This window comes from Orycteropus afer, unplaced genomic scaffold, assembly GCF_000298275.1.
Source record: "Orycteropus afer afer isolate SDZICR_OR568_19922 unplaced genomic scaffold, OryAfe1.0 scaffold00579, whole genome shotgun sequence".
NCBI classification, from domain to species: Eukaryota; Metazoa; Chordata; class Mammalia; order Tubulidentata; family Orycteropodidae; genus Orycteropus; species Orycteropus afer.
The window spans coordinates 314133-335761 of record NW_006922166.1 but is presented as its reverse complement, the minus strand read 5'-3'; the positions used below and the strand labels follow the sequence as shown (position 1 = coordinate 335761).

Here is a 21629-nt window from a genome sequence, read left to right as displayed (position 1 = left end):
TTAATATTTCATTCAGTGTTTTTCCATTTTTCATTTATAATGCTTATTGGTTGTCATGGAATCCCAAAACTGGGTGCCAGTAATTAACAATATGTTCTTGTTGTTGTTATGTGCCGTCAAGTCAGTCCCCACTCATAGAGACCCTTCCTTGGGTTTCCGAGGGGATATCACTATGGAAGTAGATAGCCCAATCTTCCTTCCGAGGAGTGGCTGGTGGGTTTGAACCGCCAGCCTTTTGGTTAGCAGTCAAGTGCCTTACGCACTACGCTACCAAAGCTCCTAATTAACAATATGTTGTTGTTGTTGTTGTTGTTACTTGTCGTCCAGTAGGCCCCGACTCATAGCGACCCCTCCTTGGGTTTCCGAGGCAGTATCACTACAGAAGTAGGATTGCCCAACCTTCCTTCCAAGGAGTGGCACAATATATTCAGTCATAATTAGTCTTATAAGCTTCTCCCAATATAAAATTAAATATTAATAGTTTCTTAAAATGATGTACAGTGACATAGTGAGAGCCAGAACTCAACTGCCCTGTTTTTCCAAGTCTCACAATTTTCCCACTTTTGACAGGATGCAGTCACCACTTTTCTATTGCTCTCTATTAGTGGGAAATATTTGAGTTTTCCTCCTCTGACAAGTTTCAACCTTATATAGGTTCCAGCTTTCATAGGTTTTACTGTATATACAGCTTTTTTGTTTCAGGTTATTTTGCAAGTTTAATGAGAAGATACAAAAAAAAAAAAAAGGTATCTTAGATGTAAATTTGTAATTGTATTTGTAGCACAAACACACCTACTGTTTTTCAATTCATTCTAGCATTATTTCTTAGAGGGATACTTATTTCAAAGTTCTGCATTCTTCTCTAAAAGGCCTGCATTACTGAAATTGTCAAATAAAGTTTTAGAATTCTGCCTTCCTTTCAATCTAGGACTATACCCCCAAACCAGCATTTCTATTAGGCATGGAATATGTTTGGGTAAAAAAGAAGGCAGTTCAGACTGATAAAGCAATACTCCTGGGAAAAGACTATTAACATGTATGAAGGGATTTCCCTGCAGTATAAATACCTGCACGCGCCCTCCTGGTGCTTCAGAACCCTCCTGATGTATATATGCAAGTAGTGAGAATTGAAATGGCCCTTTGAGACGGTAATATAATAAAACTCTAATTTGGGGAGAAGCCGTCCTCCTTATTCTCCTACTCTTGTGGGAATGAGTTGCCAACCTTTTACTTCAGCTGACACCTTTATACCTCTGAATTCTGACTCTTCTGCAACGCTGCCTCTGATCATGCATCACAGTGCTGCTGAGTGTCTACCAGTCTCCAATCATGCCACCAATGTGATGTCTACAGGTACCGACTCTAATAACAGTTTACATGTACTGGGCCTAAAGATTCCAGAATAGACGGTTTGAGCTTTGTTAGTTTAGAATTTCTTTGCTTCTTCTAATTTTCCCTTTCAATATAATTTTTTTAAATTAAATGTTAAGGATATTAAAGACAATAAAATGCCTAAAAAATTTTCAAGAAGTATTAGTAAGACAGTAATTTAAATTATTGCTTGATTTTTTATAAAGAAAACTTGTTTTCTACAACAAAAAACAATGAGTTTAGGTATTTTTAATCTGAAAACAATTTTAATGTGAACATTTGTAAAGAGCAATGCTAAAAAATTAATATTTTATGTTTAAAAGGTCAACTTCTTTATCTTAAAAATTTATTTCTTTTTTAGATTCCAATTACATCTGCTACAATGTCTAAAAATAGCCATGAACCTTGGTAAATACAATTGAATAATGGTGTCCAATGCCATCGATAAGGGATTTTGAAGAATAAAAATATTTAAAAAGTTTTGATAAACTTAGATGTTTATCATAATACAAAACTCAAAAAATATAGATGCAATATACTATTTAGAGCCCAAGAACTGAGTTAAATGTTCTCAAGTTTGCATTCTGAAGAGACTGCAGCATTTAACAAGGTCCAATATCTGCCTTATATAACTTTCTTAAATCAAACTGAAAGTTGAGAATTCTAACATTTTGCCTCAACACAATCAACCAAATAGGTATATTTTTCTGAGGTTTACTACTCTCACCCTGCAGTAACAAAGTTTTCAAAGTTTTTCAAAGCTGATTTAAAAATGAACAAAGCCTTGACTAGAGTAAATCTTTTCCACTGAAGTAGCAACACACGATCCACTCACGACTTATTTTAAATGCTCTCTACCTCACATTTAGAAATGAACATTTTAAGCATTTAGAAATGAAAATATGAGGTGATAAATTTATATTTTGATTTAAAAGATTTGTACTTTATCTTGTATTATAATTAGGCATTTTCCAAACGTATATGTCTGTCTGGCTTAATCTTGAGCTGAATTTTAAAGAACCTAGAGAAGAGAGATCTGGAGTTTAACGAAATCATTAGTACAGAGATTTTTTGTTCATCTACCAGATATTCCCATAATTTAATTAAGAAGTAATAATGGAAATATCTTTCCATGTTTCCCATTTTATTCCATAAAACATATTTTTTTAGAAATTTTTTTTTTTACCAGAAGTGTATTATTACTAAATCTAAATAATTAGTACACAATTAACATTATATTTTAAATCCCCAAAACCAAACCCATTGCACACAAGTGTATTCCAACTCATAATGACTCTGTAAGACAGAGTAGACATGCCCCTAGGATTTCCAAGGCTGCAATCTTCACAGAAACAGATCGCTGTATCTTTCTCCCACTGAGTACCTGGTGGGTTTGAACCACCCACCTTTCAGTTAGCAGGTGAGAATTTAACCACTCAGGAATCATTTTAAATAATAGATCTACCTTATTATATAGATTAGGAAGCTGGAATATAATATAATGTTTGTCTAATCTACTGTGTGAAAAAATATTTGACCATCAAGCAAATAAAATTTAGAATTGTGATAATAAGTTTACAAGTTTAGACTTGAAACCCTAATTATTTATTTAAAACTAACTAAATAAAAATTTATTTGGCAATTTAGTCTATCCCTTATCCATTTTTCCAAAATTAGAGCAACAAAAATTATTCAAATCTTGAAAGTAAATCATAATCAATAAATTGACGTAAATATCATGATAGCATTGATTTATAATTTTTCCAAAAAATAATTATGTAATACCAATTTTCTATTCATAAGGTATTCACTGGCCAATTCTTGGGGAAGTGGATGGTGCACGACCAGGCAGTGTTTAGCTCTGTTGTACGGAGCGTGGCTCTGAGTCTGAGCCGACTCCACAGCACCTGACGACAAAAGCAACCAATTGTCTAAGTGTGGAATTAAAAATTATTAAGTCATAATAAGAAGAACATTTGTGTACTGAATGGATTTCAAGTTTATTTGCTTAACTTTGGAATGTACCCTAAGAGATTTTTGTCCGTAATAATTACAAAGTAAAAATGACTTCAGTTCTTTCTACAAGTCAGTTATAAAATGAAAATTTATGCAGATATTTTAAAATATTCACAATTTTTCCATATCTAACCAAAATACATTTTAGTTTCTGAAGGGATTTCATGCCTTTGATTTGTAGGTTAATCTAATCTGTATAGTAGCTAAATTTTCTCAAAGAATTCTAATTTTGAAAAATATGATATCTCCTATATTTATTTTAAAAGATATATTTTTAAAGATATTGGGGAAAATGGAGTTCTATACTCAAGATATGGAGGAAAAATAACAAAATAATATATTGGCTTGTAGTTTTATTGTTAATAGTCCATTGTGGTCTTAGTTAACTGGGTGATTAATGTTTAAAACTTAATGAAATTCACTAATTTAATTCAAAGCCATCAGCCACTTTTTGGAAGGAAGGTTGGGCAATCTACTTCCGTAGTGAAATGGCCTTGGAAATCCAATGAGGGGTCGTTATGAGTTAGGTCCGACTGGAAGGCACATAACAAAAACAACAACAACAATTTAAATTTACTTTCAAAATATTGACTCTAAGAGGCATATAACTATTTGTGAATGAGATTATGTTTATATACTTGGTTCAACTATTATGTATGTCAAAACCCTCAGAAATCAATTAAGTTATTTTTAAGGAGCTCTGTCATTAGAATCTTTGAATTGATTGTGTCCATAAAGAAAATCTATACTGTATTTTTATGCAAATAATGTGAGGATTATAAGTTTTTTCCAAACTTTGCACTCCCCTCACACATTAGTTTCTTATGCACTCTGTACATTTATGTAGCATGATATATATAAACAATTCAGTGGCCTCACGGTTTCACCAGCAACATAATTATGTATACACTGTCACAGGTTTGTTATAACACTTTGAATATAGTGAGGTTTTTATACTTTTATCCTTTAAAAGTTAATTCTTCTGCCATGTCCTCATTGACTGAACTGTTAAAAAAAATAAAATTGTTAAAAAAAAATAAAAATATGACTGGTCAACACTCAATTTCTCTATTAGTTCTTTCAGAGAAAGACAACTTTTTACACAAGAATGTAAGAGGCAATACCTCTTAGTCAGTTTCTTGCATCAATATTGAATTGGGCCTTCATGGATTCTGACACTCTCAAAACACCAAGATCTAAACTAGTCAGTCACATCTTCTTGGAACACCTGTAGCATAGAGCATAAGGATAATTTGATGGTGATGTATGCTATTACTTGAGACAAAACTTGATCCCTAATTTAAACCTACTTATCAGAGAATTATTGTCCTCAATAAGAAAGAATTACTGGCATAGAACTTTAATAATCATTAAATGTTTATATTTTTTAAGTGAAACAAATGTGTCTTTAATCCTCATACATTTTCTTACCAGTCCCATCTATTTTGTCTTTAATCCAAACTCCTAAATGTTTACACACAAATTTCTTGGTGACGATTTTGGGAAATACAGCAACAGGACTTCACTATTCTGTTCCTTCCTGCCATTATGGAAACCAAGCATCAACCTATGGAGTCATGGCAGGTAAGAAAAAAATTCTTGATAAGTGAGATTGTATTTGGGAACACTTAGATGGAGATCCTGGGCTTGGTGGAATTATGACCAGTGTCTTGAAAAGCTGATCTCTTAACCTGGTAAATTAATATGTGTTGAGATTTTCCCTGATCTGTGATGTTCTCAAAAACCATAGTGGTGATAAGTGAATACTCCTAAGCCACCCTGAACTGTTGTGTCTCTTAACTCTTATGTTTGGTTTGTGTGTCAAATTGATAGCTTTCACTTCTTGATGCTGTGGTTGGGCTTGCCACCAGCAATAACATGTTAACCAATACCACTCTTGGCTATTTAAATTTAACTAAAATAAATTAAAATTTTAAATCTAGTTCCTCAGTCACACTAGCCACATTTCAAGTACTCTAACCTCATGTGACTGCTGTATTGGACAGCATGAATGTATAGAATATCTCCATCTTCGCAACATTTCTTTTGAACTGGTCTATAAAGAGAGAACAAGACCCTGATTGAGGGCTCAGAGAATACAACACTGATGTGCAGAAGCTTTAACAATAGCTGTTTGAGGCTTTGGCAGCCCTTTCTGATTTTCTTCTGAGCCTTAATTGAGAGTAAAATGGTTAAAGCCACAAGAGTTTCTCCTCTGGATAAATGAAACATCACTATACCAAATAGAACTACCGATTTATTGACACTTTCATGAAGTCATTGATAGAACAAGTATTTAAGAAGGGGGATATCTGGCATAAGAGATCCACTCATCATAAAACTTGCTGCTTAATTACAGAGTACGGCCAGATTAAATAATAATAATAATAAAGATGAATAAAGTGCATAGTTTTATAGTCTGGAACTGAACTCAACCCCCGTGGCTCAACTTTCAGCCAAAGAAGTCCTATAAGGTGAACAAAAACACCGGCGAAGTGCTCACTCATTAGAACTGTCAACCACATGAGGTCAAAAGAGCAGCATTTTACCGGAGATAAAGTCAAGAATGCAGGAAAGGAAAAGAAAAAAGAAAATTAAACGCAGTTTTGTTGGGCATGTTGTTGTTGTTATGTGCCATCAAGTAGGATCCGACTCATAGAGACCCCTCCTTGGGTTTCCAAGGCGGTATCTCTATGGAAGTAGATTGCCCAAACTTCCTTCGAGCTACGCTACCAGAGCTCCTAGTTATTGATTATTTGTTTGTTTTTATAAGTTCTTTGATTGCTCATACTTATTACTGTAGCAAAAAGAGAACTATTTTGAGTGATAATAACCTACTAAAATGGTATGAACATATCTATATGTGATGATACAGGCAGAGAGAAATTTTGGATGAAGGAATCATACATTAAAGAAATCTTTTCAATTGACTTGTAATTTGTATAATCCAGAATAAGCAATGAAAATAAATATTGATTTATGCCTATAATTTGGAAGTAAAATTGAACAACAAAAAAATTCATCTATCTTTAATTTCTCAAAAGTTTCTGAGTTTAATAGTAAAGCATTTAAAACTTTAAAGGAAACAATATGCCAGAAAAATATTGGCTTCCTTACATTCAGCTTGATGAATTAAGTAATGTTTCCAACATTTATGGTAAAATGACGACTAATGTTTTTAGGGATTACCTGTAAGTTGTGATGTCTCTTCAATAATTAAAAAAATAAGAAAAGCCATTTTCTTCTTCATCTTTGAAAACTGGTCATTTACTTACTTTAATGGTTAATGAGACCAGCCCCCTACAGCCCTCAGTGAGGATTTACTGTCATTATAAATAGTACCATTTTGTGCCTGCAGCCACTGGAGGTTGAAGTGGACATTTTCTGTCACCTCTACATTTTGATTATGTCCACAAGGAATGAGCACATGACTGAGGACAGCACTCTCCTAAAGGAAAGGCACTGATGGTCATTCTCAGCCATCTCTATGGACCAAGCGCATTTTTACCCTCACTTTTACCCCTGCACAAAGGCAATCAAGGCCAATTAATTGAAGTTAGCACAAAGGTAATACCAGTCATAGATGGGGCAAATAATCTCTTGCTCAAAGATCTTAAGATAGTTTTTGCTGCCACTTTATTCTCTACCAAATCAAGGTGAGTGCTGCTGGCTTAGTTGAGTTCTCAGCTGGCCTGCGAATTCTAACATCTTTTTCTGATTGCTGGATTGGAGCCAAGAAGCCTGTGTTCACACTGAGAGTCAACACGTAGTTCAGATTTTGCTGGTACAAAGTTCCTCAAGGAAGCACTTAGCACATACCCTTCAATTAATCTCCTCTTCACTCCAGTTAAAAAGGAAAGACTCCTTCAAGAGCCCTTTACAATGATTCAAAGCTGGGTTTCGTGACTGTCAAGAGTAAAATGGTTATACTAATATTTGAAGGTGTCACATCTTTAGCATAAAATTGCATATACGTTGTCACGAAAGAAAAACTAACCATGGAAAGCATTTTTATATTTGAATATTTTTGAGAAGGGTATCATTTAAAATGTGAGATGATTTTTAATTTTTCAAAAAGGTCTATATTTGGACATACATTCAGTTTTAGCAATTGCTTCATGGCAGATTAAATCTCATGGAATCTGAACTTTTGTGCTTTTATCCCAAGAGAAGCTGAACAAACTGAGTTATAAAATATAGGAACTCAGAAATAAAAGAGAGATAGTAAAAAGCATGCAATAGAAATCCAGTTATGTTATTTGAATTCTCCGAGAACCTCAAGATTTTCATCAAATCAGCCACTTCCACACAATCTACAGAAGCATTGTATCATCAACCACAAAGACAGGTTTAGTGTCAGACACACTATACAAAAGTGAAGCTATATTTCAAAGGATGTGAAATTACTTTATCTAAAGTTGGTTATTTTATTACCCATATTCTTACACCTACATTTAGTTTGAGCATTTCATTAAATTAATACCAACTGGAAGAGAGAGCTGTTGCTAATATTTTGTGAAAGTTGGCAAGGAGAACTTTCTCAGATGAATCTAGTGAACCTCATGGTCTAGATATGTATATACCAAAAGGAATGACTAATTGAGAGCAATGAAATAGCCACTCTGTTAACTATTGATAAACTTTGTGCAAGTCACTTAACACCTCTGAGTTTCAATCTCTTCCTGTGTATGTCAGGTGGGCACTACACCTCTATGGGAATTAAATTGTGACACATTTATACCAGATCAAACGATTCTTTCCTTTGATCTTCTCTTTAGAAACACCTGCTTCTACCTTCCTGAATTTGTCCCTTCTTTCCCGAGAATTTAAATATTTGTATAGCACACACTATAGAAAACAGGAAGCACAGAATTATAAATGCCACTTAGTCTCTTTTACATAAATGTACAGAAAATAATAAAGCAAATTAACAACCACAAAAGCTCCACAAAACTCTGATTCTTGAGTGAGAGTGTTTCTATTCTCTAGCTTCTAAAATAGGATGGAAATCCTATTAGGAAATCAGCCCAGTGGGCTGCCTACCCTGTCCAAGTGAAACCAACATGGTTTCATGACATGATGGTCAAACCAATACATGGTGTGTGAACGTATTGATTTTAAAAATTAATTTTCAGAAAGAATTAAACAAAACACACACTCACACACAAAAAACTGCTTAGAAATTAACCCTGAAGAAGAATGTCCACTCCTTTTGATAAGAAGCAGGTAATAAGATAGAGGGTTATTAGAGTCGTTAGTGTCCTCTCACCTCTGCTAATATAAAAGGCAACAGAAGTTACCTGGACAGTTGGTATGGAGAAGTGGTCTAGTGTGGAGCCTCTTCATTCATCTATTCATTCATCCTTCTTTTGTTTAATTTTGTTTTAATTTGCCCTAAGTTGTGTCAAGTCTGAAGAGTAAATCTGAAGATTTTTTGGCCTCTGAATCCTGAAAGGTCTTCCAGTCACAGGAACATGATGCATTTTCCTTTCTAGAGTGGTGGTTGGCCACCTTTTTCTATAAATCCACTGCCATCAAGTGGATCCCTACTCGTGGTGATCCTATATTGTATTGTTGTTATTTGCCGTCAAGTTGGACCCGACTCATAGCGACCCCTCCTTGGGTTTCTGAGGCAGTATCACTATGGAAGTAGATTGCCCCATCTTCCTTCCGAGGAGCGGCTGTTGGGTTTGAACCACCAGACTTCTGGTTAGCAGTCAAATACCTTAGGCACTATGCTATAGGACAGAATAAAACTGCTCAGAGGGTTTCCAAGGCTATAAATCTTTACAGAAGCAGACAGCTTCATCTTTCTCCCACAAAGTGAATGGTAAATTCAAAATGCCAGCATTTTGGTTAGCAGCTCAATGTTTTAACCACTGCACCACCAGACCTCCTTTTTTTCTGTAAAGAACCAGAATAAATATTTTGGCTTTATAGTCTCTGTTGAGAATACTCATACTCATCTCTGCCATTATAGCAGGAAAGCAGTTATAGACAATATACAAAACAAATGGGTGTGGCTATGATCCAACAAAACTGAATTTACAAAATCAAACTGCAGGCCTTGTTCTATATAGATAGGATTTAACCAATGCATGAAGTTAAAAAGATTTTCCTTGTAAATCATTTTGGGTGAAAAGAGTAAAATAAAAGGAGATATTAAAATCCGTGTTCCTGTGAATGTCTACAGCAAGGGGTGTATTATACCTTGCTGCTCTGCTTCCTCTGGTTATCCTTTGAAGGTATTAAAGCCCACGAACTCAGAGATGTGGTCAGCTAGCATCTTTCAGAGTCCTCTGTTGTGGAAGGGCAGATTGACCCTTACTATATAAATGGAGTCAGTACTTCGCAAAACAAGCTTCACTTCTGCCTCCGCGTTGCCTGCTTTAAAAGATTTGCTCTTTTCCTCTCCCATTTCCATTACACAAAAGCACACACAGAGCACTTCAGAAAGTCTATGGTGCAGTGCCAACATTTGCAAGCATATTTAAGTTTTCCATTGCTCAGGGCCTACAGGTTTTTACTTTAGCAATGTTTTGGAAAATGCTTATGACTTTTAAACTTTCTCTTCCCTCATTTTTATTTTCTCTCTCAAATAAATGACCAAGGCCTTAAAAAGATTTGAAATCTTGCTGTATGGACCATAACAATCACTCCCCACCCTCCTTCAAATACAGATCGTAAAATAGAAAGATAAGTTGTTTGGCTTTGTTTAAGGTTAGTCCCAGGAAAACTGTACTCCTGCAGATGTTTTTGGATACTTTGACTTAATGAAAAAGAAAACCAGCATTACATGTTGTCCTTCTTGCTCTGCATTCCAAACTTTTGAATATGATGTTTCCTGTGTACTTTGGATAAACTCATTCAAACTGATATCTAAACATCGACATTTCCAGTCCATTTATAAGATTTAAGCTGCCTTTAACATTTTCTGGAAATAAGGATGATAGAGATTTAATATTTTAGTAAATAATTACAATATTTTTGCCTGAAAACATTTGATTAACATAGCCAAATGCATTTTAACAGCAGGAAAAGCCTTTAAAGGAACATCACTTAAGTATACCTGAGTATAGATGACTTGGCAAATGAACTAGGCAATTATTTTGATGTATTTTAATACAATGCTCATTGGACTTCAGTTCTAGTTTCAGCTGTGATGTTTATGCATTGTGACACTTGATGAAAAGTAAAATTGTTTCTACTAAAATTTCCCAAATTATTAACTGTGGAAGAAAATACATTTTTTTTTTCTATCTCATTTGTTTATATAATGATAACAGAAATTTCAGATGAGAAATGAACAAAACAAAAAGTATTGCATGGAAGATTTGTAGTAGTAGTAGAATATGATTTTGATCAGGAAGGAAAATTGCAAATAATGATCAAGATTTAACAAGTTCAGACTTATGGTATACATACATAAAATAAATGCAACAAATTACTTTGGTACAACAAAAATAATATGACATAGATTAAATGAGATATTTAACATATCTAAAAATTTATTAAATATGCAGATCCAAAACAGCCTATTTTCTTCTCTCTGCAATGTAGTTAATCACTAAGTATATTAAGGGACACTTGATTATTTCTAAAGGATGAAAGTGATTTTTTTCACATATATATATAAGAACCAACTCTTAAAGTACAAGCAAAGAAATATAAATGCTAAGCAGATGAAAAAATAAATGTGATTATTATATATATATATATATATATATATATATACACATATACACACACATGATTTTTGTATTACTTCAAGAAACAGAAATTTAAAAGTAATACAAAGCTAAAAATAAGGTCCAAAGCAATAAACTTTTTTAAAAATGAGTTAATAAATTCAAAATTGATACAACTGCTCTATGTATTTCTCTCTGATCATATGAATATACCATGCATTAAAGTATAAATTGAAAAGTTAACTGATCTTTTTAAAAGTACAATTGGCTAACTTTGGTTTATTAAGTTAGCCTGATATTGCAAGACAATAATATTTCCTTCAAATTCATATTCCTGTGAAGCAGCCAAATTTACTATATCCTATTTAGTTTCATCTCTTACTTTCATGTTCACTTTGCTTCTGAAAAATAATATAGTCTATTGGATACAGTTGCATTTTGTAATTATGGATTGTTCTATGGAGGGGAGCTCTGGTGGTGCAGTGGTTAAAGCATTCAGCTACTAACCAAAAGGTCAGTGGTTTGAATCCACCAGTCTTTCTGTGGAAGAAAGATACAGCAGTCTGCTTCTGTAAAGATTTACAGCCTTGGAAACTCTATGAGGCAGTCAGTTATACTCTGTCCTACAGGGTCTCACTGAGTCAGAATCAACTTGATGGCAGTGGGTTTGGTTTTTGTGTTTTCATATGAATAATATAACTCGACAATTTGCAGACTTCCACTATTCTTTGTTCATTATGTATGTGCATATTAATGTAAGATATATATTCTGACAAAACACATTATTACATATTTGATTTATGGAAGTATTTATGGAGAAACTATAGCCTTACTGTATTTTTGAGTCAGTTTCTAAGAATAATTATATATATTCTTAGTAATTTATTTTTACTTTAAATATTTATTCATACTTATAAGCAAAATGATTAATTACTGAATATTTTGTTTATCTCAAAATGTCTTGGTTATTCAATGTGCCATTAAATATAAATTGAAGTGAAATCCCTACCAATAAAAATCATAATATATTTATAAAGAAAATGTGCTGGAATTTGGATTATGTATCATTATCTCATTCATAATCCGCATATGAGATAGATAGACTTTCCTAATGAAGAATAAAATCTGGAAGCACTGTTGGTTTGTTTTTCATTTTGTTTTGTTTGACTTTGTGATTCACTGTTTAATGTGCTTAATAGAGTTAACACTTCCTATTTATGGGTAGATTACCTATCATATTTGAAATGACATTGTGTTTTGTTTTGTTTGCTTCTCCTTAAATCATAATCAAGAAGTGATTCCATTTTATTTTAGGTTTTTCCAGAAATATTGTTGCCAACTTTCTAAAGGAACTTTTAAAGTTAAATTTTGTTAATTTCTATTCAATTCTTACATATTTGCTGTTGCTTGGTGCTGTTTGTTCTGATTCATAGTGACTGCATGTGACAGAGAAGAACTGCCCCATATGGATTTCTTGGCTGTAATCTTTATGGAAGCAGATAGCCAAGTCTTTCTCCTGAGGAGCCACTGGGTGGGTTTGAACCACAAACTTTTGGTTAATATCCCAGCACTTAACCCGTGCACCACCGGCTCCTTCAAATTTATTCAACCATGTAAATATATTTTATATATTTATATTTTATGTTGTTGTCGTTGTTGTTGTCTGCCGTCCAGTCGGCCCCGACTCATAGCGACCCCTCCTTGGGTTTCCGAGGAGTATCACTACGGAAGTAGGATTGCCCAACCTTCCTTCCGAGGAGTGGTTGGTGGGTTTGAACCACCAGCCTTCTGGTTAGCAGTCAAGTGCCTTAGCCACTATGCTACCAGCGCTCCTATATTTTATATATTTACATATTTTATATATTTAATTCCCTTTTACTTACTTTTGTTAAATTTTTTTAAAATTATGATTATTTCTCATTAAAATGAAGTATTTACTGATAAAACAGTAGAGCTCTTTAATATTGTCCATTAACCCAAACAAATGAAAATTTTCCGGTATAGTGCTTTGCCCAGTTCCTTGATTATATTAGGTATTGCAGATTATGTGTTTAGTGAATTAAGAAGAGATTTCAACACATACACTCTGGTTAGAGGCTAATCTCAGATTCACATGAGTGAGTGGAAAACATACTTCCAAGAGAATTTGCTTACTTCTATTTTAATTATTTGCAAATTCTCAGTTATTTTCTTTGTTTTTGCTGCTCCAGAGGTGTAAAATAAATAGTTGCATTTATTTTATCCCGAATCGACTGGATGGCATTATTTGTTTATTTATTTATTGAGTTGCTCTGGCTTCTACTGAATGTAAGGGAACTTGTGGAATTGAGAAGGAAGGTTGGGCAATCTACTTTTGTAGTGATAACGCACTGCTGTTGAGTCGGATCCGACTCATAGTGACCCGTCCTTGGGTTTCCGAGGCCGTATCACTACCGAAGTAGATTGCCCAACCTTCGCCTGGGAACCTAAGGAGGGGTCCCTGTAAGTCAGATCCCACTCAAGGGCAGTGAGTTTTTTTTTAATTTAATAGTAGAAAATAGGAGCCCTGATGACTTGGTAAGGAGCTCTAGTGGTGCAGTGCCTAAGGCATTTGATTGCTAACCAAAAGGTTGGTGGTTCAAACCCACTAGACACTTCCATGGAAGGCAGATGGGGCAATCTACTTTCGTAAAGACTTTCCATCTTGGAAACACAGTGGGGCTCACTGTGGAGTCAGAATGGCCTTGATAACAATGAGTTTTGTTTTGCTTTTGTTTTTTGGTGACTCAGTGGTTAAACCCTTCACTGACCACCAGCCACTCCAAGGGAGAAGGGTGTGGCAGTCTGCTTTTGCAAATTTCACAGCCTTGGAAACCCTATGGGGCAGTTCTTGTGAGTTCTATGAGTCAGAATTGACTGCATAGCAGTTTTTTGTTTTGTTTTGTTTTAACAGAGAACAAAAAACTAACAAGGTTCTTGTGCATTGTATAGAAGTGAGAGATAATTATGTATGACTCTCTTCTTTTCTTTTTTTCTTTCCTTCTAGGTAGCCTGACCCCTTGCCTTTATAAGTTTCCTGATCACACCTTAAGTCATGGTTTTCCTCCCATGCACCAGCCTCTCCTGGCAGAGGACCCTACTCCAAATGATTTCAAGCAGGAACTCAGACGGAAAAGTAAATTGATTGAAGAGCCAATAGACATGGATTCTCCAGAAATCCGAGAACTTGAAAAGTTTGCCAATGAATTTAAAGTGAGAAGAATCAAATTAGGTATGTGCTTAAGGGAAATGGTGCAAATAAAATAAGTCGATCTGTAAACTCTTACTCTCCTGCTGTTCAAGTTCTTACACTTTGCTCAGAAGTCCAAGTTAGTTCTTATTCTATATTTCTACTGTGGATTTATGTTACACAAAGAAAATCCTACAAAAATCTTTCTATATTTGTGAAATCTTAATAACCCAAAACGTAAATTTTTACATCACACATTACATTACATTCATATAGCCATATAGTCCAAAAGCATAAAAGGATAGACCCTGAAATACCTCTCTTCTGCTTATCTTTCCACAGATGTTCTTAATTTTCTGTGTACCCTTCTAGAGATACCCAACGCAAACTGGCGCATGCTGTTTTATGGATATACTACAATTTAACCAGCTCCTTACTGATGGAATTTACATTGTTTCCAATCTTCTTCTGTTCAAAATAATGACATAATAATTAACCTTATAAATCTCACTTGCACCTACATAAATATACACAAAATAAAAGTTTTAGAAACAGAATTGCTTAGCCAGAGAATATGTATATTGTATATTGTGATAGATGTTGTCATACTACTCTATAGAAATTGTATCAAAGTTTACCTGCCAGCAGCCATTTAGGAATGTCTCTAGCCTTTCCTCAAATTTAAGCTCCGAAGTGTAAGGTAGGAGGGAGGTCTTTTGTGTGTGTGTTTGCTTGTTTGCTTAATTGCGTGTTTCTTTTTGTTTTTCTCTTTAATGGTGTTATCTTCTGCCCTTAGAACAGTGACTGGCACATCACTGTAAGTAAAGAGTTGTTGAAGGAACATAATATGCTATGAATCTTTGTGATCTTTGCAAATCAGATAAAGTGGTACTTAGTATAGTTGCATTTTACATTTCTCTTATTATGGTTCATATTATGTGAACTATTAATAACCTTTTTTCATTTTCTATTTAAAAGGTTTTAACATAAAATAACTGTAACAATGAACCTTGGTTAAAATTCATGAAGTAGTGTGAATTTTTAAAAAACAGACAGAAAATGATAGTTCAAACCTCCACACTAATGGAATAGACCATAGGTATCTTCATAATGATATTCATTGATGGGCATCATATGTAATCATTTTATACATATAGGTATATGGCCTTAGGCTCTGAAATAGTATGTACTTACTATATGTAATAAAGTAGTAGGCATCTTTAAAACATTTATTTTCACTGTGTTATTTTGTTGCTGTGAATGTTTTAAATTAGATGTTGATGGTTTATATCAACTTGTACTCTGAAATATGGGACAATCAATGAGGAGACAGAAGCATTATCAACTATTACAATAATGTTCTCAGAATTGTACACAAAATATTTTGAGATTACAGCCTTGTAATAAAAAAACATTTCCCTGGTTTTTTTTTTAGGGAAAGTAAGCATGATTTTTAGTTTTATTTGGTACCCTCCAACAGTATAATTCAATTGCTCATCTTAAAGTTTACATTAAAATATATTTTACCACATATGTTGTGGATTATATTACATATACATTTCTTAGCAGATATCATCAAGTATTTAGCGTTAAGGATAAAAAGAACAAGAACTGTTAAGTGTCTTAGAAAGTGGCTATAACACACTGATATGACTGATTATGAATGACTAATGCACCTTTGTGAATTCTTTTGGCTTCTAGAAAGAGAAATTTATGAACAAAAAGGAATTTATTTTTCAAATACTTGACAATCTTACATTGCATTTTACTAAGCAATTTTAAATTGCCAACAAAGATATCCTTATAAAACAAATTAATAATTGACAAAGAAAGATATACAAATGTGTGATAATCGATCCAAGTGAATACTGCTGAAAAATTGGAGGTAACTTTTTTCTTGTCCTTTCACAGGATACACCCAAACAAATGTTGGGGAAGCTCTGGCAGCTGTCCATGGCTCCGAATTCAGTCAAACAACTATCTGCCGTTTTGAAAACCTGCAGCTCAGCTTTAAAAATGCATGCAAACTAAAAGCAATACTATCCAAATGGTTAGAGGAAGCCGAGCAAGTAGGAGGTACTTAAGCTGTATTTTGGAGTCTATGCTATTTTATTAATCTAAAAGTAACAGCTTCAATTGGTAGGATTAATACTGAAGCAACAGGTTGGAGATTTATTTATTTATTTATATTGATTTGTGAGTGAAAAAGAAACATTTTGTTACATTCTACTTAAAAAAAAAGATAGCTGATATAAGTGTAAAAATAAATTTACTGAATGAGATGTATAAGGAGAGCTTTCTAGTTATGTGGCATGGACTTATGATGGTGAATATTTTTGGCTTCTGTGTTCCATGCTAAACTGCAGCAGCTCACATAACACACATATACATATATATAACTTAATATTAGGATAACCAAAGCATTTGCACATATCAGGCTACCAAATGAATAACATGAACAATTGTTAGAATAGAACTTTGAGTGGTGAAATTCTTTATTTCCTTAAATGTCAAGGCTGAATAAAGAGAATGGTGAAAGAGCATTGAGAGCTAGTGCTTTGACAGAAATAATGTAAGAATATTATTTATAAGTGATTGTTTTTGCAAAGTCAGTATTAATTTCTATAATAATTTTTTTTCCCTCTAAAGCTTGTAACATAAAACAACTTACACTGCAAAAATTTAAAAGAAGCATTTATAGTGATTTTGGGAGCTCTGGTGGTATAATGCCTAAGGCATTTGACTGCTAACCAGGTTAGTGGTTCAAACCCACCAGCCACTCTGCAGAAGGAAGACTGGGCAATCAACTTCCGTAAAGATTTACTGCCTCAGAAACCCAGTGGGGGTCGCTATGAGTCGGAATCGACTCGATGGCAGTGACTTTAGCTTTCTGTATAGTGATTTTAGTTTTCATCATTTTATAAGGAAAATTTGAAACCTGAATTTGATAGTTTTACAAGAAATACATATTAAAAAAATAATTACCCGTATATTCCCCATTACAGCTTTATACAATGAAAAAGTGGGAGCAAATGAAAGGAAAAGGAAACGGAGAACAACTATAAGGTATCCTTTTGAAACATGAAAATTTATTAGGATAAAAAAGACATTTTATAATTGGAATGAATATTTGGGTGTGATATAGATGTAACATAATATATAAATGTTGTGTGAATAATATCTATGAGTCAGATATGACTGGGCGGCAGTGAGTTTGGTTTTTTGGATTGGATACACATTGTTTTTGTTTGTTGTTGTTACACTCAGTTGAGTCAGACCCGACTCATAGCTACCCCTCCTTGGGTTTCCGAGGCAGTATCACTACGGAAGTAGATTGCCCCATCTTCCTTCCAAGGAGTGGCTGGTGGGTGTGAACCGCCAGCCTTCTGGTTAGCAGTCAAGTGCCTTAGGCACTATGCTACCAGAGCTCCCTTCAAATTGGTCCTTGGCTCATGATGAGCCTGTCCACATAATCAATCACAAAACAAATAAATAAATAAACTGCAATCCAGTCAATTCTGATTCATAGCTACACTATAGGGCAGGGTAGGAAAATCCCTACAGGGTTTCCAAGGCTGTAAATCTTTATAGAGGAGCTCTGGTGGCATAGCGCCTAAGGCACTTGACTGCTAACCAGAAGGCTGGCAGTTCAAACCCACCAGCCACTCCTTGGAAGGCAAGTTGGACAATCTACTTCCGTACTGATACCACCTCGGAAACCCAAAGCGGGGTCGCTATGAGTCAGGTCCCACTTCACAACAAATAACAACAATCTTTATAGAAGCAGACTGCCACTCATTCTCCCATGGAGTAATCGGAGGGCTCCAACCAGGGCCTTTCCCATGTATACAGGAAATACTTAAACAATATGTTTATTTTGATTAGTTAGTCATCTATCAAACATTTCATTTGTGGCAAAGATACATAAATGACGTTTCTGAACATTTAGAAATGCCTACAGCTATGCTCCTTTCCTTTTTAAGATCCTGGTGCCCTCTTGTGGCACAAAGTGGAATAAACAAATGAAGTCTGGGTTTTCCGCTTCATTCTCCCAGTGACTCCTGTAACTTCACCTTATAAGACATTCTTCTAAATGTTTAACAAATTGTACTCTTGTCTTTGTTGAAAAGCTTTGCAAGTGTTTCCATGTTAATACGTAGGAAATCCAACTTAATTTTGAGTTGCGGAAAAAAAAAGTTACTAAAAACAATTTCATCCCTTCCTCCCAGTATTGCTGCTAAAGATGCTCTGGAGAGACACTTTGGAGAACAGAATAAACCTTCTTCTCAGGAGATCATGCGGATGGCTGAAGAACTGAATCTTGAGAAAGAAGTAGTAAGAGTTTGGTTTTGCAACCGAAGGCAGAGAGAAAAACGGGTGAAAACAAGTCTGAATCAGAGTTTATTTACTATTTCTAAGGAGCATCTTGAGTGTAGATAAGATTTCCTGTAGTGTAATAGCCTTTTTTTTCCCCCTCTACTCATTCCTCTCTCTTCCCTAACAAAAATAGAAATCAGTTTTTGATTGATTTCAAAAACTTTATTATACCAATAGCTTTTTGCAGAAGCTTTCCCTTCTGCTTTAAATTATATTGATGAATTAGCCTTGAAAATAATTCTGCTCAGAAGCCATATTATGCATTTTAAGCCAAAGATATGACTATAGCTTAAAATAATGTCTCTTTCTTCACCCCCCCAAACACACACGAGCATGCACATGAACACATGACACAGTTAAAGGGTATCTCCAGAGAAGGTGAACTTACAAAATTCATTAATCAATGTCCTGCTTACCATCAACACTAATAGTTTCTCTGAATTAACAATGTTTTGCACTTCAGAGGCAGTGATGCTTGAAAATTTATTACTGAGTTTAGGAATAAACCTCAACCAGAACTGATTCCTTTAAAGCCAACATTAAGGGCATCGTACCTAAAGAAATGTTTTCAGAGATTTGTAGAAAAATTAATGAACTTCTTTTTCTTCCCAGACAAATACGGTGTTTGAGTTCCTGGATCCCCAAAACTAGTCTGTAAGCTGCAAGAGGGCTTTCCATTTGTCTGGCTGCCTTGATTGCTGTTGTCTGTCCAGTGCCTGGGAAAGTGTATGGCAATAGAAGGCAATCAGTATTTGTTAAATGAATCAATGGGCTACAGACTTGAAGGGTGCCTAATTTAATAACCAACTTTTTAAAATTACAAAATACAGAAAACCACCTTGTCACAAAAAGTTAAAATTTTTCGTTTGTTAAATCTGATTTCTTAGAAGTTTGCTATATTAGAGTTTCAATTCAGGGATTTGTATCTCAAGGAGTGTATTTAGTTTATAGGAATGAACTTCTTTGAAACTTGCAAATAGAAGCAACATGCAAAATAAATCCAGAATAGTGCTTTTTCTGCATCTTAAATATGAATCTGCTGGTCATCTTAATCTGACTTTATGTAACAAAAATTAACATGTATATATGCTTTGATTATAAACATATATATGTTTAGGCCGTAATATTATCAGGTATTTATCTGTAAGATAATTCAAGTTTAGATACAATCAGTGTTAGGAACCTTTTCTTTTTCCCCTAAAAGGAATTATTTTGAATCAATACTTAATATTGAAATAACAATTCTTTATTCCTTTAGCTGTTCAATAGTTAATTTTAAGTGCACTGGTATTTACTCTTAGCTCATTTGTATTAATGAGTTTTGAGGCAAGATTTTCTAACTTCATTGAGGCTATAATTTCATAGATATTGACCTTGAAAAAGACAATACTTAGAATCCTAAACTGTGATTAAGCAAAAATATAAATGACAAATGTGATTTAGTGTGTAATATCTATGTGTTCAAACATTTGGGAATAAATATCAAAGTCTGACTTTAGTTATCCAGTCTTTCCATCTTATGTCTTTGCGAACCTCTTTAGGGGTAACCCATTAAACCCACCGCCACTGAGTCAATTCTGATTCATAATGACCCTATAGAACAGAGTAGAACAGTCTCATAGGGTTTCCAAGGCTGCAAATCATTATGGAAGCAGAATGCCTCATCTTTCTCACATGGAGAGGCTGGTAGGTTTGAACTGCCGACCATTTGGTTAGTATCCAAATGCTTTAACCACAGCACCACCAGAGCTTCTTGCTTTAATGGTTAAGACTGAAGGAATTCAGTAGATTCATCCAATAAAAAGATGTCATTTATTCTTGGTTGATTCATTCAACTTTAACTGGTGGAAGTGGTTGACAAATTCATTCACATGACCTATCCTTCCATCTCTTATGTGTTTAAAGGATTTGTCTAGTTAAAGAAATACTGTCAGTATTACTGTGGATGGAAGACATGTGTTTTCAGGTTCTTGTGGCAAGAAGATATGGGTGTTGAAACAGTGTTGTTGTTATTTGCCGTCGAGTCAGACGTAGAGTGTCTGAAATCAGACTTCACGATCCCTAGGCCTCCTCTAAGGCAAATTCAACCCAATGGACTCTTAAAGGAACTGTGGTTAGAAGAATGATCTTATGAGACTAGCTTCTACAGTGAATTAGAAATTTGTTCTTTTTCTGTAGCTGTAAAAAGCTATTCATGCAGAGTAACGACACCAAAGGAATATGTTAACTTAGGTCTCTTTTCAGACCTGAAAACATCTCCTTTGAACACAAACAAAACCATTTGATGTCCACTTGACTCTGACTCATGGCAACCCCATGTATCGTAGAGTAGAACCATGCTCCATAAGGTTTCCTATGGCTGACTTTTTGGAAGTAAATCACCAAATCTTTCTTGAGGTGCTGTTGGTTGAACTCGAACTTCCAATCTCTAATTAGTGGTTCAGCATCTTAAGCATTTGGACCAGCTAGGGACTCCCATTTTAATATAAAACTCACTGCCATTGAGTAAATTCTGACTAATAACACACCTATAGGGCAGAGTCAGGACATTAGACGATGTGTAGCATTGGGAAGGTCAACCACAAAGGAACTGTTTCAAGTGCTGAGGAGCAAGGATGTCTCCTTGAGGACTAAGGTGTGCCTGATACAAGCCGTAATATTTCCAATCTCCTCATATGCATGTGAGAGCTGGACAATGAATAAGGAAGTCTGAAGAGTTGATGCTTTTGAGTTTTGGTGCTGGCAAAGAATGCTGAAAGTACCATGGACTACTAAAAGAACTAACAGATCTGTCCTGGAGGAAGTTCACCCGAAATGCTCCTTGGAAGCGAGAATGGCCAGACTTTGTCTCACCTGTTTTGGCCATGTTGTCAGAAGGGACCATTCCCTGGAATGGTCATGCTTGGTAGGGTGGAGGGTTGACGAAAGAGGGGGGAGGCCTTCAACGAGATGGATTGACTCAGTGGCTG

General features: G+C 34.7%; 1 protein-coding gene across 1 annotated transcript; it reads left to right on the top strand.

Annotated features, from left to right (window-relative positions):
- Positions 1–1211: 1211 nt before the first annotated feature.
- On the top strand, positions 1212–18723 carry POU1F1 (POU class 1 homeobox 1). The gene is made up of 6 exons (XM_007956180.2): positions 1212–1353; positions 4822–4971; positions 14101–14325; positions 16195–16359; positions 17289–17349; positions 18513–18723. Exons 1-6 carry the CDS (start codon positions 1212–1214, stop codon positions 18721–18723), a joined length of 954 nt encoding a protein of 317 aa, XP_007954371.1.
- The last annotated feature ends 2906 nt before the right edge of the window (positions 18724–21629 follow it).

What these genes read in the sequence shown, in the direction of transcription:
- POU1F1 (XM_007956180.2), top strand. Translation starts at nt 1,212, where the DNA reads ATGAGTTGCCAACCTTTTACTTCAGCTGACACCTTTATACCTCTGAAT. An exon ending in AACCTATGGAGTCATGGCAG is followed by an intron (nt 4,972 to 14,100) that starts GTAAGAAAAAAA and finishes CTTTCCTTCTAG; the next exon opens with GTAGCCTGACCCCTTGCCTT. An exon ending in AAACGGAGAACAACTATAAG is followed by an intron (nt 17,350 to 18,512) that starts GTATCCTTTTGA and finishes CCTTCCTCCCAG; the next exon opens with TATTGCTGCTAAAGATGCTC.